The sequence below is a fragment of the Crinia signifera genome, chromosome 6, assembly GCF_055691185.1.
Source record: "Crinia signifera chromosome 6, ASM5569118v1, whole genome shotgun sequence".
Taxonomy (NCBI): Eukaryota; Metazoa; Chordata; class Amphibia; order Anura; family Myobatrachidae; genus Crinia; species Crinia signifera.
Genome location: NC_139222.1, coordinates 106,197,353 through 106,222,326, shown reverse-complemented (window position 1 = coordinate 106,222,326; position 24,974 = coordinate 106,197,353). Strand labels below are relative to the sequence as shown.

The window sequence follows — 24,974 nt, the reverse complement described above, 5'->3', positions numbered from 1 at the left end:
CATGAAACCCATAGTGCCTATGCAGAATGCCACACATAGAGCCATATGCAGAAACAAAATACCCCCATAGTGCAATATAAATAATGTCCCCCATAGTGTCTTGGGTGTGGTATGTTTCTCCGACAGTCGGGGTCCCGACAGTCATTATCCCGACTGCCCGGACTCAGACAGCGTGGCCAGCGCAACAAAGCCCCCTGCGGGCTCGCTGCGCTTTCCACGCTACGCGAGCCACCTATTCTATTCTCCCTCTATGGGGGTCGTGGACCCCCATGAGGGAAAATAGCCGACGGCCGTCTGTACTCGCACTGCCGCTGATCTCGGGCGGCTTTAAATCTCGCCCATATACTCACCCATGTTCCAATGTAGAGCGGTTACCTTGTCTACATAGAATCCAATAATGAGCTGTGGGAAAAAAAATATACTCACAGAGATCCAGTGTAGATCGCATTAGTTTCATTTCAAGTAGCATCTCAGGGGTTACAAAAATAAACCACATAACCTGATCCATCCGGACTGAGGAGCGGCATGTATGTTTACACATGTTGCTCATTTGCGTAACTGAAGGGGAATACCACCGATGCCAGTCAATGGGAAGCCCTCTGTGGCTGTTCCTGTCCCATTGAAGCCTATATTATGAAAATAACTTGGGATCCTATGATGAAAACCAGCAAATCAGCCTGACAACAAACTCAATTGAAGATATCCCCAAGGTTAAAAGGGCCACCCCTTCAATTATGATGGCAAATCCTGAGAACTCGGCAGCTAGATAAATTTGCTCTCAGGCAGAAAACGAGGCCTATCGCTGCCGAACCTGTTCCTAATCATTTGTATTGTCGCTCAGCCATCATGGCCGAGCTTTGTGAATTTCCCCCTCAGAATCTGTGTAACGTGGGCAAATGACAGCTCTAGCATACTTCCTATAGGCCCTCATACTTTCTCCTTAACAATGGATTTCTTTAGGAGCCAATAACAATAATCAAGAAACTTTATGGAGAATCCTTTGTTGGTATAAGAATATGATGTTACAGCCACCACACAGCTCAGAAATGCAGCTCGACAATGTCAACCCAAATGCAACTCCAACAGCACAGCCGGCAACCAGAGAGCCCTACGCTGCAAGGTGGGAGAGTAGACACCAGACTGTCAGGGAGGAAAGATCCCATGCCGGGGTGAGGAAGGGGGCAGAAGAATCCAGGCAGAGTTCCCTCCTCTCAGGCAGCGCAGGGACTGATGCAGCCAACCTTCCAGCCTCTGCTACTCCCAGGAGGCTGGAGCTGGGTGACAGAAGCACCAAAGCAATTGTAGAGCAGCTCTTGCCAGGCCTCCACCTAAAACAGTGGCACTGGCAATTAAGATAGCAGAATCAATTTGATCTACAAGTGCCAATAGATCTCACTCTCTTACCTGTTCAGAATGGGATGCATTCAGCATCCTGGTGGACTGGATGTCAGCAGTCACAAGACCTCGACATCCCAACTACCTCGAGGAGACCGGCACCGGATGTTGACATTGACAAGGATACCGGAATGCCAACTTCTGGCATCCTGAGTATATGCATGCGGGGAACTGTAGTGTTAAGCCAGGTGGGGGATCAGGTTTTTTCAGTAAGGGGAGGGGGGGGGGGGGGGTACACACTTAGGGTTAGGCTGCAGGGAGGGAGGGTTAAGGTTAGGCACTTAGAGGTAGGGGTTAGGCTGCCGGGGGATGGTAGGTGTTAGGTTTAGATGGCATGGTACAAGAATTAGGCACTAGCAGGGTGGGCAAGGGGGGCGGGTGGAAGGTAAGTATAATACCTGAACACTGTCGGGATTCCTTCCACCGGGATTCCAGTGTACAGAACATCCTCTCTCACAAAGTTCTCTTAGGCTGGTATCTGATTAGTCCTGAAAAAAAAATGTGGCTCTAAAAATTTTTTTTATCTAGGATTTTTTCACTGTGTACAATTTGAGCTCCATTTTTGCAGTCAGAACATATTCCTTTGTCTCCTGAAAATACATACGTTTCACAAAAAAAAAAACATGGACCTATGTGCTGTGGATTTGGCTTTGCTTGACTGAGGTGGGCACAACCAAATTCCCTATAAGAGCCAGTATCACAGGATAAGCGGTACAGATGGGGCTGGGCTCTTCTTTGCTGGCGAATCGCCAAAATGTCACCGCTGGCGATCCGCCAGCAGCCCGGCTCGCCATCTGACTGAGACGCGCGTGTGTCTCACGCGCACGCTCGTCTCAGTTTCCGTCGGCGGGGCGACGGGAACCCTGTCCGTCTCCGCATCAGGGAGGGGTGCGGGGAGGCGGTTGGGACCCCGGGTGACCGCCGACAAGCCGGCGGTGACCCGGGGGAAGCGCGCGTGTCCCCTTTCGCTGTACAGATGGCGGGTGGCGGGGGATGGCGGCTGACGTCGCCATCCCCTGCAATGATGAGACCTGCCCCATCTGTATGTTAGTTGGGCGCCCACTAAGCTATTTGCTTAGTTTTCCGCGTCCGCTCGCCACTTTTCGGGCTCGGTGGCTCGCTGCGCTCGCCACACCATATAAAATCAACTCCATGCTGACATGGATAGTGGGGGTATGAGCGTACTAACTATAGTGGGCGCCCAACTAACATATAAGTACCGTATAAGAAATACGATAGCCCCAGAGAATCCTTTAGCAGCGGTAAATTATTGCTGATAACTGGATATCCCTGTAAGTGATTTTGTACGTTGTTACAATATATTAATTCCTGCTGCTACTGTAGGCTCTGGAAAACCCTTCGCTATAAATGGAACATATATTTTGAGCCTGCAGTACCAGTTAGTCCTATATACAGACTCACATACTATATATAGAATGTTAGGACTATTCTTCTTTCTCCGAGCACTATTGCACTAGTTCCCAATATGTGAATGCAGTACTTGACCAATGTGCTACACTCTCATATTATGTTTTACAAGGTATAATCTTTGAAAAGCTTATGTCCCCACATTTGTGGTTGGTGATTAAACTATGAGAAGTCTTTAAAATCAGCCATGAGTAGACACTTCGCTGTGTTGGGAGGTTGTGGTGGTTAACGTCTGAAGGGCCCCACACACAGGGCGTTATGAAGCCATTTTCTGAGCGATTTTACGTATTTTAAATGAATCGCTCAGAAAATGGCAGAAAATTGCTGTGTGTGTGTGTGTAGCAAACACAGCACTTCAAAAGCGCGTCCTCCCCGCCCCGTGATTAGCAGCCCCGCTGGTTAATTCAGAGCACTCGCTCAGAACATCGCCAGCATAGCAGGCTCACAGCGCATTCTGGGGCAGATGTATTAAGCCTTAACAAGAGATAAATGCAAGGGTGATAAGGAGAGATAAACGCCCAGCCAATCACCTGCTAGCTGCCATGTTACAGGCTGTTTGAAAAAAGTCAGTTAGGAGCTGATTGACTGGATGTTTATCTCTTGTTATCAACCTTGCATTTATCTCTTGTTAAGGCTTAATACATCTGCCCCTCTGAGCGAGTGCTCTGAATCCCGCCTAAAGGAGAAGCTGCAGGCAGGGCCGGTTTAACAATGGGCATGATGGAGCTACAGCTCCAGGCCCACTCTTCAAATAGGCTGAGGGCCAGGGCTTTCCAACGAGCCCAGCCCCGCGTCGCTAGCCCCCTGAGAACCGGAGATACCGCCAGGCAAAACTAGAACATTTTCCCCATAGGATAACATGGGACCCGCTAATTCCAACCTCCACCCGGTTCCAACGGCTCTTGTATCACAGAAGCTGGAGGTTGATCTCAGTCGAACCCAAATCGCTGGGCCTTCAATCTGATACCTGGTCCATATGGGTTCATTGGTTCTAGAGATATTGCGGGTAAACCAATTTTGTTTAATTTCTGAAATGTAATTTCATGGCTGTTCATGTTGTTTGAGGACAGATTTCTCTGGAACCAAACGGCCCAGTTTCACGAGACCAAAATCATTCAAAACCTACATATAAATGGGTCAGTTGGTTCTGAAGATATAGCTGGTTGTTTAAAGGGGGGCTGGGGTGGTTTTCTCTCCCCCTCACACCAGAAAATGCTGGTGTAAAAGGAGCCAGTCCGGGAATGTCCCTGCATGATCCTGGGACCATATTCCCGGGTAAGTCCCTGCATTTTCTGGTGTGAAAGGGGTATTATTTCAAATAGCTCGGACATGCAGTGCTCTGAATACAGCCGGACAGCCCCTGCTCTCTGTCCGGCTGTCATTTATGCCTGGCTGCGGCTGTCCCCCAGCTACCGCGAGCATGTATTCCACCTTGGCAATGCGCATATAATCTCACATGGCAACGAGCATGGAACCCCTGGAAATGAACATGAAACCCCTGGCAATGAACATGTAGGTAGCAGCACTTATGTAGCATAATTTTTAATCAGCATTATGGTGTTTGGCATAATACGTAATGGAGATTATAGTGTGTGGCTTAAAATGTAATGGGCATTATGGTGTAAATTTTTAATGCGCGCCAACGGCGCGCAATGCTCCTATTTCTGTAGCATATTGTGCATTGTTGCTCAATCTGTTTGGAATAGTGCAGGTATGTCCAAACTATGGCCCTCCAACTGTTGTGAAACTACAAGTCCCATCATACATTGCCACAGTTTTGCTATTAGGGAATGCTAAAACTATGTTGGGACGTGTAGTTTCACAACAGCTGGAGGGCCACTCTTTGGACATGCCTGGTATAGTGTGTATTTTGGCTCAATCCATGTGGCAAAATGTGAATTTTGCCTTAATCTGTGTGGCATAACGTGAATTTTGATTAAATCTGTGTGCCATAGTGTGAATTTTGGCTCAGTCGGTGTGAATTTTGGCTCATTCCATGTGGCATAATGTGTAAGAGGCAAGTACAGTATAAGGGGGTTACTATTGTGTTGCATAATTTGTATAAGGGGTATATGGTGTGGTAAACTTAGGTGACCACATAAAAGGTGCTGAAATGTTGTCTACCAAGTTTCGGCTTTCAGTATTTTTTTTATGACATGAGTGCCGCCTCACCCTGCAAGTATCTTAGGACACCGGGATCCTGCGGGTGCACCTTTGGAATGCACCCGCCAATATATCTCCATGCATTTTTCATATGCCCCCCCCCTGCCTTTTCCAGGCATATATAATTAGTTGAAAGTATTCACACAAATAGAGACACACCCATGAGCAGACCACCCAAACAGAACACTGGTCACGCCACCCACATTATTAGGTGCTGGCCACAATCCCTATTATTGCGCATAATAGGCCCTTGATCATTTTCAGCTCCAGGCCCATTTAGACCTTAATCTGGCTCTGGCTGCAGGCTCCATCTGCAGCCGGCCTCCGCTTCTCCCTCTCCAGGGTCCCGGCTGCCTCCTACCTCTGCCCTGACCCATCATGGAGATGATCAGCTACGTTTCCTGCTTTAACTGCTGGAGATGGGCTGCCCGGAAGCCCCACTGCCACCGCCTGGAAGCCCTGCTGAAGCCGCTGGAAGCCCTGCTGAAGACAGACAGATGCCTCCTGGACCTGCCGCGCCCACCCTCTGCAGTCGGATGGAAGCTGAGAGGACACGACGCTGGAAGACTCCGGCATTGGTTGGTAAGTTTATTTTTTTTACACTGTGCCACCAACGGTTGAGGGGAGAGGGGGATGCCACACTATACCACCAATGATTAAACTTTTTATGGGGGAACACTACCACCAATTATTAAATGTTGGGGGGGGGGGGGGGTCACTGTTGCATATTAAGTCAGCATATGGGAAAATAGCCATGCGGGCAATAAAGGAGTAATTACAGATGACTTGCAAATGTATATGATGGAGCCTGCACAATATGAATGTGAACAGATATATACTGCATCATCCTCTAAATGCAAGTACAGTTGCAGATCAATAGTTGGTCACAGTTTTTTAGACGCATAATAAAGAGATTAAAGAATTTTACATTATAAATTGAAATGAAGCACAAAGGTTTTAGTTCCTATTTTTGTTATGAAGTGCAGTTTTTACATCACTTTTTCTGTGACAGATTTAAAATCTCCCATTATGAATCTCTGACACAATTCTCTCTGTATGTGGCTCATTATCTGAGAGAGTAAAATCTTTCATGCTGAATCTCCCGTTATGAATCTCTGGCACAAATCTCTGCGTATGTAGGGCCCTTAACCCATAAGCAATTGTGGGGTATATGTATGAAGGTAATGGGATCATTCGTTAGACTGCATTTAGGTCTACAAGCATTAGGTCTACACCATTAGGTCGACTTGCATTTAGGTCGACCTGACTGAAGGTCAACATGGGTTAGGTCGACAGGGTCATTAGGTCGACAGGGTCATTAGGTCGACATGTGTTAGGTTGACAGGTGTTAGGTCGACAGGGTCATTAGGTCGACAGGTATAAGGTCGACATGGTCATTAGGTCGACAGTGAAAAAGTCGACATAGTTTTTAAAAAAAACAAATTTTTTTCTTTATTTTTTCAAGCATCGACACAGTCAACATAGCACCGCGTCCCCTCACATGGCTCGCTGCGCTCGGCACACTATTTTATTCTCCCACCACGCCCTAGTGGATGGTAGGGCATGAAATACCGCCTGTCGGCACATGTCGACTCATAAAACAGTCAAATGACCCCATGTTAACCTTTTGCCTTGTCGACCTTCCCCATGTCGACCTAATGACCCTGTCGACCTTATAAAAGGAAAGATGGAAAATGTATACAGAACACAGTTACAGATAGGATAATATAGGCAGATATTTCAATTTAATGATCTTGATTGATTATTATTTGCATGCACTCAATATTGCTAAACTGTGATGTGATGATTTGAAGATCTGCACACTATGGGGGTTATTTAGGTTCACTCTTTCTGACAAAATCCTTCTTAGATGGACAAAACCATGTGCACTGCAGGGGGGCAGATGTAACTTGTGCAAAGAGAATTAGATTTGGGTGGGGTTTTACTTCAAAATGAGATCTATATTGCAGTGTAAAAATAATGCATCCAGTATTTACCCTGCACAGAAACAAAATAACTCACCCAAATCGAATTTTCTCTGCTCATTTTACAACTGTCCCCCTGCAGTGCACATGGTTTTGTCCATCTAAAAGGAATTTGTCAGAAAGAGTAACCCAAAATAACCTCCTATGGGGGGAATGCAGACCTGATCCTAGGCCAGAATTCAGGAAGACGCTGCCCCGCCACAGTGAAATCTTGCCTTGAAAATGAATGTCTTCACTGTACAAATAGATGCGTATGGCTGCAAATGTATATGCAGCCGTGTGATATGTTTAAAATATTCATAAGCCGCTCAGCATCGAATGATTGTACACTGGGCACCACTCCCCGCAGGCACAGATTAGACAGAAACTTATGCAACAGCTGCAAGGAAACATGCATATCCGGCCTGTTACTGATGTCACACAACCTCCCCTGAATTGCTTGGGCACGGCTGTGTTTTCCCTGTCACTCACAGCTTTTTTCTTGGCACTCCCATGAAACATCCCGTTACCACCCCCAGACGCTTACTTCCTGTCAATCGCCTTTTGTACCGCCAGCGATAAAAAAAAGTAGCAGGCTTTCACCACAGGATGGCCTCACAGTGTATCGATAATTGGCTGCCGCACGTATTTACGTGCAATCAGGTCTGAATTACCCCTCTGTTGTTGGTGATGCTCAGCACAGTAGTCATTGGGCTCAATCTCCCAACTGTGCAAATCTGTAACTGTGCCTGGGGCACTGAGATGCCTTGCACCAGCCCTGCCTGGGGCCCATTAATGGCGGGCAATGTTTCGGGGAATTACGGAAATTTTTTAAGCTTGGCCAGCCATCTTTTTGTTTTGGGAGGTTTGGGAGAAATGTCTGAGGCCTCATATTTTGACAGGTTATCTATAGAAATCTTCAGCTCAGTAAACGTCGGCCTCTTTTTGGGGTCTTCTTCCCAACACTCCAGCATGACATTGTAGACTTTATCAGAGCAGTTCAGTGGAGCTTGCAAGCGCTGGCCTTTTTTGAGGAAGTCGAGCAACTCTGAGTTGGAGACACCTACGGAAAGCAGGACAAAGAAGTCATCACTCTCTTCTCTGTATAGTTTAGAATCTGCCTTACTGTACTTATCTGCTTACCTGTTATTTTATCTCTGCTGTAAATTATTTCTACAATTGGTTCCACTGTAAAAATCAAGCTGATGAGTTTTGATGTCTGCCTCCAGGTGTGGATCAGTTGGTCACCAGCAAGTTGTAAGACAGTCATTAGGGCGACATGCAGGAAGGTCGACATGAGTCTAGGTCGACATGGGTTAGGTTGACATATGTTAGGTCGACAGTCAAAAAGTCAACATGGGGTTTTTCACTGTTTTTCACAGTCGACATGGACCAGGTTAAAGTGCACTGCATCCGCTGCGCTCGCCATGCTATGGGCTCAGTGCCTCTCTGCGCTCAGCACACAATTTTTTTCTCCCACCACGCCCTAGTGGATGGTAGGGCATGAAGTACCGCCTATCCTCACATGTAGGCTCAAAAAACAGTGAAAAACCCCATGTTGACCTTTTGACTGTCAACCTAACCCATGTCGAACTAGACTCATGTCGAACTAAATGTATGTCGACCTAATGACTGTCTAACAACTTGCTGGTGACCCAATAACGGTATCCCCTGCCTCCTACCCATTTATATATAACAAACACTTAAAGGGGCTATATACATGTCTGGTGGTAAGGGAAGGGTTGGACTGGACCACAGGGGGTGCGGGTTGTTAGGTCTACACCAACTAGGTCGACAAGCATTGGGTCGACGCCACTAGGTCGACAGACAGCAAGGTTGACATGGGTCTAGTTCGACATGGGTCAAGGTCGACATTTGTCTAGGTCAACAGGACATTAGGTCGACACAAGCATTAGCATGGGAAACATCCAGGGGTCCCCACTGCCTGAGGGAAAACCTCCTACTATAAGGATCAGGTTCTAGACTGTGCATTTGAATTATACATATGCTACATTAAATTGCACAGGACTACATGAAGTATTTTCTACAGTTCATTGCTGTTATTAATCTGGTAAATTATTAGAGATGCTTTAAGAGAGGAGGGGACGTGTTGAGTGGCTGGCCACACCCCCTCTGAGACTGGTCACACCCCTACATATGAGCCCCTACCACTGCATCTCCCCCGTGGGCAATTCATGACCCAGTCCAACACTCTTCACAGGTTAAACTGTATTTATCTAAAGCAGGCATGTCCAACGTTGGCCCTCCAGATGTTTTGAAACTACACATCCCAGCATGCTTTGCCACAGTTTTGCTATTAGAGAATACTAAAACTATTGCAAAGCAGGCTGGGATGTGTAGTTTCAAAACATCTGGAGGGCCAACGTTGGACATGCCTGATCTAAAGCATGTACACTGATGGGTAATTTTTCTTTAAATTACTTTTTGTGATAAATTACTGTGCATCGTCCACTACTGCATTTACCATAGTTGTCATGGCAACCCTTTTATATTTGTTGATGAAGGGACACTTACCAGACATTACTCATGCTGATCATGATTACTACTTTGTATGTTAGCGATCCACTCTGTCGCTTATCACCACACAAAAGCAAACAATGGGGCCTTATTTTGGTTCATTCTTTCTGACAAAATCCTTCTTAGATGGGCAAAACCATGTGCACTGCAGGTGGGGCAGATGTAACATGTGCAGAGAGAATTAGATTTGGGTGGGGTTTTACTTCAAAGTGAGATCTATATTGCAGTGTAAAAATAAAGCAGTCAGTATTTTCCCTGCACAGAAACAAAATTACTCACCCAAATCTAATTCTCTCTGCACATGTTACATCTGCCCCCCCTGCAGTGCACATGGTTTTGTCCATCTAAGAAGGATTTTGACAGAAAGAATGAACCAAAATAAGGCCCAATGTGTTGCTGTACAGTCCTTACTGACTTTTTTCAAACACAGGCTGTAACATGGCAGTTAGCAGCTGATTGGCTGGATGTTTATCTCTCCTTATCACCCTTGGATTTATCTCTTGTTAAAGCTTAATACATCTGCCCCAGTGAGTGCTGGCAGTGACAGTCCTACAACTGCTACCCAACACTTGTAGAACTAGAAATGCCACGCATTGCCTACCCCAGTTAGTGGCTTATATCTGTCATTACATGATACATTATACCTATACTGTATACCTATACCTACAGAATACTTTGGCATCTTAAAATCCAAATGGAATATCTATTACCTGTGTATGGGATCATTCCCCGGGACATAATTTCAAACAACAAAACACCAAAAGACCAAACATCTGACTTGATGGTGTAACGACCAAAGGCCAGAACCTCAGGGGCTGTCCATTTATAAGGGATTTGCTTAGAATGAGAAATGTAGTAATCATCCTGTAAGAGAGGATTGAAATTCTTAGAGTGATTTACATGTATAAAGTGCACATTAGTGTAAAAACCTTTTCAGAGTCAGAAGTTTAGGCAGGTAAAGCCATTAGAGTAGTCAATTCAGTACAATTTGGATGGCCTGATATGGTGCATGATAGGGCACTAAGCTTCAATAGTGATAAAATGGAGAGTGATAAAAACAGCCAGCCAATCAGCTCCTACCTGCCATGTAACAGACTGTGTTTGAAAAATGTCAGGCAGGAGCTGATTGGTTGGTTGTTTATCACTCTCCATTTTATCACTTTTGAAGCTTATTGCATCTGTCCCCATATCTATTAATGAATCCATATTAATTTGGGGCCCAGAAGATTTCAGCATTTTTCTAGCACCGAATACTACGTGTGTGATGACTACATAGTCATACGTATGTAACGTATTAGCAGTACACAATCCATACAGTGGCAGAACTTGTCAGTAGTTGGCCAATGTGCACAACTAAAATTTGGGCCCTCCTCCTCCACTCAAACCCTAGTTCACAATATGACACACAGCAGTGGGCGACAGGGAGAGGCAGTGGATGACAGTAAAATGCAGAGGGTGACAATGGAAAGCAGGGGTGTAAGGGCTGGGAGATCCAGTGGGGGACAGAGTGAGGCAGAGGATGACAGCATAAGGCAGGGGGCACTGGGTGACAGGGAGAGGCAGAGGGTGACAGTGTATTGCAGGAAGAGGTTGACATACAGAGGAAGACAGTGACAACCAAAGGTAAGGGGATGCAGAGGGTGACAGTGACAGGCAAGGGGAGGCAGGGGGTGACTGCAGCAGGCAAGGGGAGGCAGAGGGTGATGGGGAGCATTAGGTGACAGGGAGAGGATGGCAGGGAGAGGCAGTGGGTGGCTAGGGTACAAGCACAATGTCCTGCATGGTATGAATGCAGGGAGCATGTACCTTGTTGGGAGCAGGAACACAGTGGTCACTACTCTGTCTGTGACAGACGCCCCTGCCCTTTGTGCTTTCCTTTAACTTACAGCAGTGAATGGGAAAAAAGGTAGAGTGGTGCAGCCTTAAGATAAGGGACAGGTCCCTTAGGCACTGGGGTCCACTCTGCTCTGCGGCATTCATCTGACACTGCACAAAATGTTATGCAGGGACCTCAGTGGATAATGCATTGCTGGTCTGGGCAGAGGTGACCCATTAGCGCTCAGGGGCTCCAGTGCAAAGCACCTGCTATACCAATAGTATATATATACCAATAGTATATATATACCAATAGTATATATATACCAATAGTATATATATACCAATAGTATATATATATACCAATAGTATATATATATACCAATAGTATATATATACCAATAGTATATATATATATATATATATATATATATATATATATATATATATATATATATATATATATATATATATATATATATATATATATATATATATATATAGAAAGCCCAGTCGGGCAACAGTGACAGGAATGACAATAATGAGAGTAACACAACCCTGGTGCTCTCTGTGGAATTCTCAAGCAAGGGAAACTTTCATACAACAAAGCAACTGTCAGAAAACAGGTGACAAATAGAAAAAATATATCACCATTTTTCAATATTTATTACCTCTGTGAAGCCGACACTGTAGTGTTGTACATGTATGTATCACCTATATATATATATATATATATATATATATATAAAAAAAAAAAAAAAGGTACCTAATATCGCGCCCTAATAGCCCAAAGCAGCACCCCTGAAGGTCCCCTGTTAGCTGGAACCCAGAACAGATAGAAATACAAAGAATCAGGGTGCGCTAAGGTAAATCATACAACTGGTAACGATTCCAAAGTACAAATATTTAATACAAACAATGCCAAACAATGGCTAAAAAGTTAATATCATACAAAGTCCTGGATGGCCAAGGTGCTCACCCTTCAGCATTTGGACACACTAGAGTGAGCACCTTGGCCATCCAGGACTATTTGTTTGGTTGACCCTTGATGTTAACACCACTTCACATAAGGTGTGGAGATACAGAATTTCTGGAGATTTGCTATTGTGTATCTATTTCCATCAACATTTTTTGAATGTTTTTGCGATATATATGCATCTGTACAATTCTTATTTGTGATGTTCTGACAAATACCGCTTGTTGGGGATACTTTAACACTTATCGCTCCAAGAAGTGCTTTCCGCACAAGTTTTCAATCAAGACATCAAAACGCCCCTGATGAAGTCACGCTGGTGACGAAACGCGTTGGGCCTTCTCTCAGATTGTAAAACTAATTGTGATATCATAGTGTAACTTTGTATGATATTAACTTTTTAGCCATTGTTTGGCATTGTTTCTATTAAATATTTGTACTTTGGAATCGTTACCAGTTGTATGATTTACCTTAGCGCACCCTGATTCTTTGTATATATACATATATATATATATATCTAGTGTCTGTGAGTCTCTGAAACACTGCCATCTGCTGGCACAGAGTGAAACTACATCTCTTTGTTACACATGCACAAACACAAACACAGAAGGTAGCAGACTAGCTTTCGAAGCTTTTGCTTCAAGCGGGCTTACTAGTGTATAATATATATATATATACATATATATATATATATATATATATATATATATATATATATATATATATATATATATATATATATATATATATATATATATATATAGTGACAGGATATAGCTGGAGTCTGCGTATTTATTTTGTAGGTTAGAGCATCGCAGGGTTTTCCATAGATTTCACAGTCAGGATACACTCCAAAGCACCTAATGTAATATTACATTACCGGCCTGTCACCTCGACGCTTTTCAGTATTGGAAACAATGACCTCCCGCCCTGGACACACATATAACAAGAAGTCACGGGTATTTCTAATCAGCCAAACCTTGATCACATCAGTTTAGGAAACCAGGACTGGATCTAATTTTCCTGCTGCTGCCTGAAAACCTGGACTGGATCTTCCACACATATAAATAAATAAATATATATATATCAAACAGTCCGGTTTTTTAAGCCAGAGAGGGCACTCACCACCACAGTAGGTACAACGCTTATTTATTCAGGAGTAATAGACAGGCGTAGTCGTCAACGTTTCAACCCCGGAGGGCCGTTTTCAAGACAGCTATAGAGATCAGTGTGTCACCACAGCAAGCCAGGCATACACTGAGGCTACCATGGAGGTTATTTATACCTTAGCCAATCGGGGCTAATTGCCCATAATCAACAAATAATTAACAGGTGAGTGAATCCTCCTAACACACACCTATTCAATACTGATTGGTCAAGATCACAAGCCAGCCCTATCTAGCCCATGTACAAACAAGACAAACACACATAAACCACAAAGTATTTCATCCAGATAAGAAAAACATATTGCCAGCCAGCGCTTGTGCATACCTCTGTTTAGATCATGTAAGCGAACGCGTTGTTGTCCCGCCCGGTGCACGAGGACGCCAGCCCATACCAGCGCCACCCGTACCCGGAAGTATGCGGTCCAGATGCGTTCCACGACCTGATAGGTCGTCTCCAGTCAGCTGATAGCTGTCACATGGGGCGGCTGATACAACTAAGACGTACAGCATCCATTGTGCTATATAAACAAAGAAATTCAGGCATATTGGTAATAGCATATGTTAGGCACAGTCCCTGTAACCGGTGCACGAACATGCCTGAATTAACAAGCATTGTCCGGACCCGGAAGTTATGCGCTTCACATGCGTTCCAGTCAGCTTAAAGGCATAGTATATGGCAAATAGAAAAAACTGACATACAAAAATAAACACGAACACCACATAACAAATAAGTGCTGCGTGTCACCCCTTTAGCTGTGACTTCTCAGCTCATGCAATCTACAGAGCTATAACGACATAACATGAAAAATGGCACAAGGGTGGCATGGAATACTATTGGGAGGTATATTTGTCTATAGAGAAATAATTTTTTAGGTATCAATTAATATCTCATAATATACTAAATATTAAGGCCAGGTAGAAATAAATCATCCATGGTAGTTTACATAAACAGCAGCATTGTTTTCTTTTTCTAAAAAACCGAACATCCCCCCCACCAGGAGTATCACCAGCACGGTGTAGTCGCTAGTGGTGAGGTAGTCCAGTGTATATCTCCAGAACATGATAATATTCTACATGACAAACACACTTATTGAAAAAAATGAAAAAAATTTGATAAAATTGAAAAAATGAAAAAATTGTTACTTATTGCAGGAAAATACTTAAGGGGTTATTCTCATTTAACCCATAAGGGTCAATTGTATTCAGATCAAAGATCCATCGGGACTCCTTTTTCTTGAGTATCAGTTCCCTATTCCCCCCTCGCGACAATTTAGGTACATGATCAATAAGCATACAGCGCATTGTTGCTACCTGATGCATATGCTTTAAGAAATGTCTTGCGACCGGCTTGTCTGATCTGCCAGTTTCAAATGCTGAGCGTATTGACAGTCTATGGTTTGCCATGCGATCCCGAAAATTACGGGTGGTTAGGCCAATATAATAAAGTCCGCAGGGACACGTAAGCAAATATATGACGTGGTCCATAGTGCAAGTTAATTTATGTTTTATTTTAATCTTCTTACCCGAGTGAGGGTGGGGGAAGGAAGGTCCTGTTAACATTGCTTGACATGTTGTGCAAGAAGTGCATTTAAAACACCCCAATTTATTACTCCGTAGCCATGTTTCAGTAGATGGAGATGGTTGTAACGTAGGGCGCATTAATAGTTCTTTTAAATTGGGTCCTTTTTTGTAGGCGCACATCGGAAGGGGCGCTTTGTCCAGTTTCAATGTCGGGTCTGAAGCCACAATTGGCCAATACTTCTTCAGTACCTCCTTGGAGACATTTGAAGTGTGGTCAAATGTGGAGACATAGGTCATCCTGTCTTTCTTTTTCGGTGACCTCTGTATTTCGGTATTTGACAATTTTTTGTAGGCTTTCTTAATGCACCTGTCTACTGTGGTGGTGGTATAGCCCCTTTGAAGTAAACGGTTTTTCATTTCTAGAATCTGTGTCTCTGCTCTTCCATTAGATGAGTTATTCCTAAGTACTCTAAGGATATGCGACACTGGCAGGTTTTCCTTGAGCGCATTAGGGTGCTGACTGCTGGCGCAGAGCAGCGTATTTTGGTCTGTCTCTTTCTTATATAATGTCGAGCCAAGCTTGTCACCATCCCGAAATATCGTAACATCAAGGAAATTCATTTTCATTTGGTCGATGTCGAACGTGAACTTAACCGGTTCATCTAATGCATTGAGAGTCTCAATCATACTAATGAACTCCTCCCTGGTGCCTGACCACAAAACAAATACATCATCAATATATCTGAAATATTTCGTCAGTTTGTCACCGTACAGTGGGTAGATATATTTTTGTTCAAACGCTGTCATAAAAATATTGGCGTACGCCGGGGCAATATTACTGCCCATTGCAGTCCCATTACACTGACCAAAATATTCTTTGCCATACATGAAATAATTCTTGGTGAGAATTAACTCTATCAGGGTAAGTAAGAATTCGATGGGTGGTTTACTGTGGTCAGACAGCTCGAGGCTGTTCCGGACCGCTTCCATCCCACTGGTATGTGGGATGATGGTGTACAAGGACTGGACGTCCATGGTCGCCAGCCATGTATCAGGAGGGACACAGATGATCTCACGGATCTTTGTTAGAAAATGTCCAGTATCTTGTATATAACTGGATGCACTGCACATAATAGGCTGTAGAAATTGATCAACATACACAGCCAGCGGCTGGAGTACCGACCCCCTCGCCGATATAATCGGTCGGCCTGGCGGGCACTCCAGCCGCTTGTGTATTTTCGGTAAGGTGTAGATAATTGGTGTGACGGGGTAGTCAACTGTGAGGAATTTTTTTGCACGTTCATCTATCCAACCTTCAAGTAGTGCTTCATTTAGCACCAAGTCAATGCTCATCTTGATGGCAGTAGTGGGGTTATGTGTCAGTCTGGTGTAGGTGTTGACATCTGACAGTTGTCTTACAATCTCAGTGTTGTAGTCCACCTAGTCCTGGATGACCACTGCCCCGCCTTTATCGGCGGGGCGGATCACTATGTGATCATTATTCTTCAAAGTCACTAAGGCCTCTCTTTGTGCCACTGTCAGATTATAAAATTGTGGCTTGGCAGTAGTAACGGTAGACATATCATTACTGAGCATGCGGGAGAAGGTCTTAATGCTGTCATTTCGTGAGATAGGGTCAAACGTACTTTTCGTAGTGCATCTAGTCTGTGGAGTCACCTCAGTGGTATTTTCTAGTGGGAAATGTTCCCTAAGTCTTAGTTTCCTACAGAATTTGTATTTGTCAACTGTCCAGTCAAATCGATCGTGTCTAGTCGTAGGTACAAATGACATGCCAAGGGAAAGGACTGAGGACTCAGCTTCAGATAGAGTATGGGAGGACAGGTTAAATATCATATTTGATATTTTCGAGGTCTTCCTACTTTTCTTCCTCCCACCCCTCCTCGGGTGCTTCCTGCTCCTCGACCTTTGTGGGCAGGGGGGAGACCAGGATCTAAAAAATCTTTCTTATTGCCGCGATGGTCAGAATAATCGCTCTCGGATGATGTCGCAGCAGATGAATAATCAGGGCGTCTCTGTTCCCTGTATTGTCTATTCCGTGGCGTTCGTCTATTACCACGTCTATCAAACGGATCCCCAATCAGCCATCTATAAACTAGATGATTTTTGTAGTCATTATTGACTATATCCAGTTTTTTTCGTTTAAAGAGGACTAGATCTTGGTGGTATGTTTCTACCTGGTTCTTTAATTTATCTAGCCAGGGCTCACTTTTATCTGCAACAAGTTTTTTAAGCTGTTGAGTTTTAAATTTCTCAATTTCTGATCTTACTTTTTTCAACTCAACTCCTACTTCCTCAATGACAAGTAGGAGGAGGTCTGCGGAGCACTTATTAAGTACTCCGCACCACCTGGCACAAAAAGATGGATTTGTTCGTCCAATTGTTGGAACATTAGAAATTCTAAAGCCTCTGGGGATCCGCTTGTTTCTATGGTAATCACTTAAGAACTGCCTGTGTAACAAAAAATCCGTTTCACGTTTTTTTAGTTTTAAATATCGATAGAATAAATCGGATGAGGTTTCAGTTGGTAAATCATTAAACTCAATTTGCTCAAAGTAAACTTTATCCGCATCATCATCCGTGAGCGATATTAACTGACTTTGAGCAGCCAACAACAATTCTTCGTCAATCACATTAATCCCAGCTTGGGACATGACAGACACAAAAAAATGAATAAATAAAAAAATCAATCAATAATATATCAGGCACCAGGAGTAGCTTGTCAATGCAGTGTACCAGGTCTGGAGAATTTATAAAAACAAACTAGAGAATAAACTCAGTATAAGCTTGGTCCGCTAGTATACACACATAATTTGCATATTTTTAGTATATAGATAAAGTAACAACAGTAGTATTAAATCCAATGGGTGCTGGATAAGAAAACACCATATATCCAGTTTATGATGTAGTCACAAATACAGTCCAGAGATCCGCACTCCCATCCAGGTGTATTTTGCAAAAATTGGGGTGCACCCCTAGGGAAAGGGAAATTTTCCAAAAGTAGCAAACAGTCCGGTTTTTTAAGCCAGAGAGGGCACTCACCACCACAGTAGGTACAACGCTTATTTATTCAGGAGTAATAGACAGGCATAGTCGTCAACGTTTCAACCCCGGAGGGCCGTTTTCAAGACAGCTATAGAGATCAGTGTGTCACCACAGCAAGCCAGGCATACACTGAGGCTACCATGGAGGTTATTTATACCTTAGCCAATCGGGGCTAATTGCCCATAATCAACAAATAATTAACAGGTGAGTGAATCCTCCTAACACACACCTATTCAATACTGATTGGTCAAGATCACAAGCCAGCCCTATCTAGCCCATGTACAAACAAGACAAACACACATAAACCACAAAGTATTTCATCCAGATAAGAAAAACATATTGCCAGCCAGCGCTTGTGCATACCTCTGTTTAGATCATGTAAGCGAACGCGTTGTTGAATAGGTGTGTGTTAGGAGGATTCACTCACCTGTTAATTATTTGTTGATTATGGGCAATTAGCCCCGATTGGCTAAGGTATAAATAACCTCCATGGTAGCCTCAGTGTATGCCTGGCTTGCTGTGGTGACACACTGATCTCTATAGCTGTCTTGAAAACGGCCCTCCGGGGTTGAAACGTTGACGACTATGCCTGTGCACCCCAATTTTTGCAAAATACACCTGGATGGGAGTGCGGATCTCTGGACTGTATTTGTGACTACATCATAAACTGGATATATGGTGTTTTCTTATCCAGCACCCATTGGATTTAATACTACTGTTGTTACTTTATCTATATACTAAAAATATGCAAATTATGTGTGTATACTAGCGGACCAAGCTTATACTGAGTTTATTCTCTAGTTTGTTTTTATAAATTCTCCAGACCTGGTACACTGCATTGACAAGCTACTCCTGGTGCCTGATATATTATTGATTGTTTTTTTTATTTATTCATTTTTTTGTGTCTGTCATGTCCCATGCTGGGATTAATGTGATTGACAAAGAATTGTTGTTGGCTGCTCAAAGTCAGTTAATATCGCTCACGGATGATGATGCGGATAAAGTTTACTTTGAGCAAATTGAGTTTAATGATTTACCAACTGAAACCTCATCCGATTTATTCTATCGATATTTAAAACTAAAAAAACGTGAAATGGATTTTTTGTTACACGGGCAGTTCTTAAGTGATTACCATAGAAACAAGCGGATCCCCAGAGACTTTAGAATTTCTAATGTTCCAACAATTGGACGAACAAATCCATCTTTTTGTGCCAGGTGGTGCGGAGTACTTAATAAGTGCTCCGCAGACCTCCTCCTACTTGTCATTGAGGAAGTAGGAGTTGAGTTGAAAAAAGTAAGATCAGAAATTAAGACATTTAAAACTCAACAGCTTAAAAAACTTGTTGCAGATAAAAGTGAGCTCTGGCTAGATAAATTAAAGAACCAGGTAGAAACATACCACCAAGATCTAGTCCTCTTTAAACGAAAAAAACTGGATATAGTCAATAATGACTACAAAAATCATCTAGTTTATAGATGGCTGATTGGGGATCCGTTTGATAGACGTGGTAATAGACGAACGCCATGGAATAGACAATACAGGGAACAGAGACGCCCTGATTATTCATCTGCTGCGACATCATTCAAGAGCGATTATTCTGACCATCGCGGCAATAAGAAAGATTTTTTAGATCCTGGTCTCCCCCCTGCCCACAAAGGTCGAGGAGCAGGAAGCACCCGAGGAGGGGTGGGAGGAAGAAAAGTAGGAAGACCTCGAAAATATCAAATATGATATTTAACCTGTCCTCCCATACTCTATCTGAAGCTGAGTCCTCAGTCCTTTCCCTTGGCATGTCATTTGTACCTACGACTAGACACGATCGATTTGACTGGACAGTTGACAAATACAAATTCTGTAGGAAACTAAGACTTAGGGAACATTTCCCGGTACTCTTTACCTAGATGGGCGCCCGTCGCGGTCATCGCGGGTACATTTATGTCTGGCCGCGACGCGACCGACGCGATGCCCGCGATTTCCCATTGAAACCCATGTTAAACATGGAAATCGTGTCGGTCGCGTCGCGGCCGGCCATAAATGTACCCGCGATGCCCGCGACGCGATGCTCCCGATTTACCATAGGAATCAATGTTAAAAGGCCCGATGGACACGATTTTACTGTTAAATCGCTCAATGGACCCGATTTAGCCATAGGAATCAATGTTAAATGGGCCACAGAGCCCATTAACCCTTAAATGTCCCCCCAAATTTTTAACGCCACCCCACGATCCACGCCAACCCGAAGCGTGGCGAGCGCAGCGAGCCCGCGAGGGGCGGCGGTACGCGTCCTCCGACCTTTTCATGCCCTACTATCCACTAGGGCGTGGAGTGAGAATATAATAGTGTGGCGAGCGCAGTGAGCCACCGAGCCCGAAGCGTGGCGAGCGCAGCGAGCCCCGCGAGGGGACGCGGATACCTTCACAGGTAGACGCGTCCCCTCGCGGGCTTCACAGGTGTCCGTGGCGACGCCGACACCTGTGAAGCCCGCGAGGGGACGCGTCTACCTGTGAAGGTATCCGCGTCCCCTCGCCACGCTTCGGGCTCGGTGGCTCGCTGCGCTCGCCACACTATTATATTCTCACTCCACGCCCTAGTGGATAGTAGGGCATGAAAAGGTCGGAGGACGCGTACCGCCGCCCCTCGCGGGCTCGCTGCGCTCGCCACGCTTCGGGTTGGCGTGGATCGTGGGGTGGCGTTAAAAATTTGGGGGGACATTTAAGGGTTAATTGTGCCTATTTGGGCTCTGTGGCCCATTTAACATTGATTCCTATGGCCAAATCGCGGGCATTGAGGCATTTTACATTAAAATCGCGCTCAATCAGCCTTTTTAACATTGTTCCCTATGGGAAAATCGCGGTCATCGCGGGTAGCAGATTTTTATGTACCCGCGATTTACCCGCGATGCCCGCGATGACCGCGATTTTTACCCCCGACGCCCGCGATTTCAATCGCGGGCGCCCTTCTAGGTAAAGAGTACCCATTTCCCACTAGAAAATACCACTGAGGTGACTCCACAGACTAGATGCACTACGAAAAGTACGTTTGACCCTATCTCACGAAATGACAGCATTAAGACCTTCTCCCGCATGCTCAGTAATGATATATCTACCGTTACTACTGCCAAGCCACAATTTTATAATCTGACAGTGGCACAAAGAGAGGCCTTAGTGACTTTGAAGAATAATGATCACATAGTGATCCGCCCCGCCGATAAAGGCGGGGCAGTGGTCATCCAGGACTGGGTGGACTACAACACTGAGATTGTAAGACAACTGTCAGATGTCAACACCTACACCAGACTGACACATAACCCCACTACTGCCATCAAGAGGAGCATTGACTTGGTGCTAAATGAAGCACTACTTGAAGGTTGGATAGATGAACGTGCAAAAAAATTCCTCACAGTTGACTACCCCGTCACACCAATTATCTACACCTTACCGAAAATACACAAGCGGCTGGAGTGTCCGCCAGGCCGACCGATTATATTGGCGAGGGGGTCGGTACTCCAGCCGCTTGCTGTGTATGTTGATCAATTTCTACAGCCTATTATGTGCAGTGCATCCAGTTATATACAAGATACTGGACATTTTCTAACAAAGATCCGTGAGATCATCTGTGTCCCTCCTGATACATGGCTGGCGACCATGGACGTCCAGTCCTTGTACACCATCATCCCACATACCAGTGGGATGGAAGCGGTCCGGAACAGCCTCGAGCTGTCTGACCACAGTAAACCACCCATTGAATTCTTACTTACCCTGATTCTCACCAAGAATTATTTCATGTATGGTAAAGAATATTTTGGTCAGTGTAATGGGACTGCAATGGGCAGTAATATCGCCCCGGCGTACGCCAATATTTTTATGACAGCGTTTGAACAAAAATAGATCTACCCACTGTACGGTGACAAACTGACGAAATATTTCAGATATATTGATGATGTATTTGTTATGTGGTCAGGCACCAGGGAGGAGTTCATTAGTATGATTGAGACTCTCAATGCATTAGATGAACCGGTTAAGTTCACGTTCGACATCGACCAAATGAAAATGAATTTCCTTGATGTTACGATATTTCGGGATGGTGACAAGCTTGGCTCGACATTATATAAGAAAGAGACAGACCAAAATACGCTGCTCTGCGCCAGCAGTCAGCACCCTAATGCGCTCAAGGAAAACCTGCCAGTGTCGCAATTCCTTAGAGTACTTAGGAATAACTCATCTAATGGAAGAGCAGAGACACAGATTCTAGAAATGAAAGAACGTTTTCTTCAAAGGGGCTATACCACCACCACAGTAGACAGGTGCATTAAGAAAGCCTACAAAAAATTGTCAAATACCGAAATACAGAGGTCACCGAAAAAGAAAGACAGGATGACCTATGTCTCCACATTTGACCACACTTCAAATGTCTCCAAGGAGGTACTGAAGAAGTATTGGCCAATTGTGGCTTCAGACCCGACATTGAAACTGGACAAAGCGCCCCTTCCGATGTGCGCCTACAAAAAAGGACCCAATTTAAAAGAACTATTAATGCGCCCTACGTTACAACCATCTCCATCTACTGAAACATGGCTACGGAGTAATAAATTGGGGTGTTTTAAATGCACTTCTTGCACAACATGTCAAGCAATGTTAACAGGACCTTCCTTCCCCCACACTCACTCGGGTAAGAAGATTAAAATAAAACATAAATTAACTTGCACTATGGACCACGTCATATATTTGCTTACGTGTCCCTGCGGACTTTATTATATTGGCCTAACCACCCGTAATTTTCGGGATCGCATGGCGAACCATAGACTGTCAATACGCTCAGCATTTGAAACTGGCAGATCAGACAAGCCGGTCGCAAGACATTTCTTAAAGCATAAGCATCAGGTAGCAACAATGCGCTCTATGCTTATTGATCATGTACCTAACTTGTCGCGAGGGGGGAATAGGGAACTGATACTCAAGAAAAAGGAGTCCCGATGGATCTTTGATCTGAATACAATTGACCCTTATGGGTTAAATGAGAATAACCCCTTAAGTATTTTCCTGCAATAAGTAACAATTTTTTCATTTTTTCAATTTTTTCAATTTTTTTTTCATTTTTTTCAATAAGTGTGTTTGTCATGTAGAATATTATCATGTTCTGGAGATATACACTGGACTACCTCACCACTAGCGACTACACCGTGCTGGTGATACTCCTGGTGGGGGGGATGTTCGGTTTTTCAGAAAAAGAAAACAATGCTGCTGTTTATGTAAACTACCATGGATGATTTATTTCTACCTGGCCTTAATATTTAGTATATTATGAGATATTAATTGATACCTAAAAAATTATTTCTCTATAGACAAATATACCTCCCAATAGTATTCCATGCCACCCTTGTGCCATTTTTCATGTTATGTCGTTATAGCTCTGTAGATTGCATGAGCTGAGAAGTCACAGCTAAAGGGGTGACACGCAGCACTTATTTGTTATGTGGTGTTCATGTTTATTTTTGTATGTCAGTTTTTTCTATTTGCCATATACTATGCCTTTAAGCTGACTGGAACGCATGTGAAGCGCATAACTTCCGGGTCCGGACAATGCTTGTTAATTCAGGCATGTTCGTGCACCGGTTACAGGGACTGTGCCTAACATATGCTATTACCAATATGCCTGAATTTCTTTGTTTATATAGCACAATGGATGCTGTACGTCTTAGTTGTATCAGCCGCCCCATGTGACAGCTATCAGCTGACTGGGGACGACCTATCAGGTCGTGGAACGCATCTGGACCGCATACTTCCGGGTACGGGTGGCGCTGGTATGGGCTGGCGTCCTCGTGCACCGGGCGGGACAACAACGCGTTCGCTTACATGATCTAAACAGAGGTATGCACAAGCGCTGGCTGGCAATATGTTTTTCTTATCTGGATGAAATACTTTGTGGTTTATGTGTGTTTGTCTTGTTTGTACATGGGCTAGATAGGGCTGGCTTGTGATCTTGACCAATCAGTATTGAATAGGTGTGTGTTAGGAGGATTCACTCACCTGTTAATTATTTGTTGATTATGGGCAATTAGCCCCGATTGGCTAAGGTATAAATAACCTCCATGGTAGCCTCAGTGTATGCCTGGCTTGCTGTGGTGACACACTGATCTCTATAGCTGTCTTGAAAACGGCCCTCCGGGGTTGAAACGTTGACGACTATGCCTGTCTATTACTCCTGAATAAATAAGCGTTGTACCTACTATGGTGGTGAGTGCCCTCTCTGGCTTAAAAAACCGGACTGTTTGCTACTTTTGGAAAATTTCCCTTTCCCTAGGGGTGCACCCCAATTTTTGCAAAATACACCTGGATGGGAGTGCGGATCTCTGGACTGTATATATATATATATATATATATATATATATATATATATATATATATATATATATATATATATATATATATATGGGTAGGGAAGTACATAGGCAATGTAACATACCCCAAAATGGGAGGGTGCCATCCCACTCTGTGTACAGTGGCTCTCCATGTGGCATCTGAAGGGTGTGAGGACATCCCTCACGTTACGTCAGTACCTGAAGCCACCTCATGTTTTTGGAGCTGCACTGTTACTTCACATGATTCATTATACTGTTTTTGTTTTTATATAATACAGTAAAAGTCATAGCATCATTTAAAGTCTACATCTAATCTTGTGACCTAAAGTAACTGGAACTACAAAGATTTCCACACACATTTGCTTTATCCATTCCAAAACGTCATTCAAAATAAAACAATGATTTGATTTTATTAATTATACATTGACATATAACATTTTCTATTACGGAGGTAGGACCAGAATCAAAACCTGCCATTGGGTGCATAATTAAAGACGATTCTTATTTCTGAGAGTTGTATCATTGAAAAGTAAACTGTGCATTTTAGGTGCTTTGTTAATAAAATACATCTTTTGCAAAACTTTATAGA

General features: G+C 43.8%; 1 protein-coding gene across 11 annotated transcripts in view; it reads right to left on the bottom strand.

Annotated features, from left to right (window-relative positions):
- Positions 1-5,702: 5,702 nt before the first annotated feature.
- PTK6 (protein tyrosine kinase 6) overlaps positions 5,703-24,974 on the bottom strand; it is a 53,745-nt gene continuing 34,473 nt past the window's right edge. For 9 of the 11 annotated variants that reach the window (XM_083146749.1, XM_083146741.1, XM_083146744.1 and 6 more), the window contains 2 exons: positions 10,199-10,352; positions 5,703-8,013 (listed from right to left, as the gene is read on the bottom strand). In XM_083146749.1, the coding sequence (XP_083002875.1) occupies positions 7,769-8,013; positions 10,199-10,352 (399 nt within the window). In that variant the 3' untranslated portion in view covers positions 5,703-7,768. Of the gene's footprint in view, positions 8,014-8,093; positions 8,252-10,198; positions 10,353-24,974 lie in introns of those variants that run through there. The other 2 variants (XM_083146747.1, XM_083146748.1) reach the window with 2 other exon arrangements.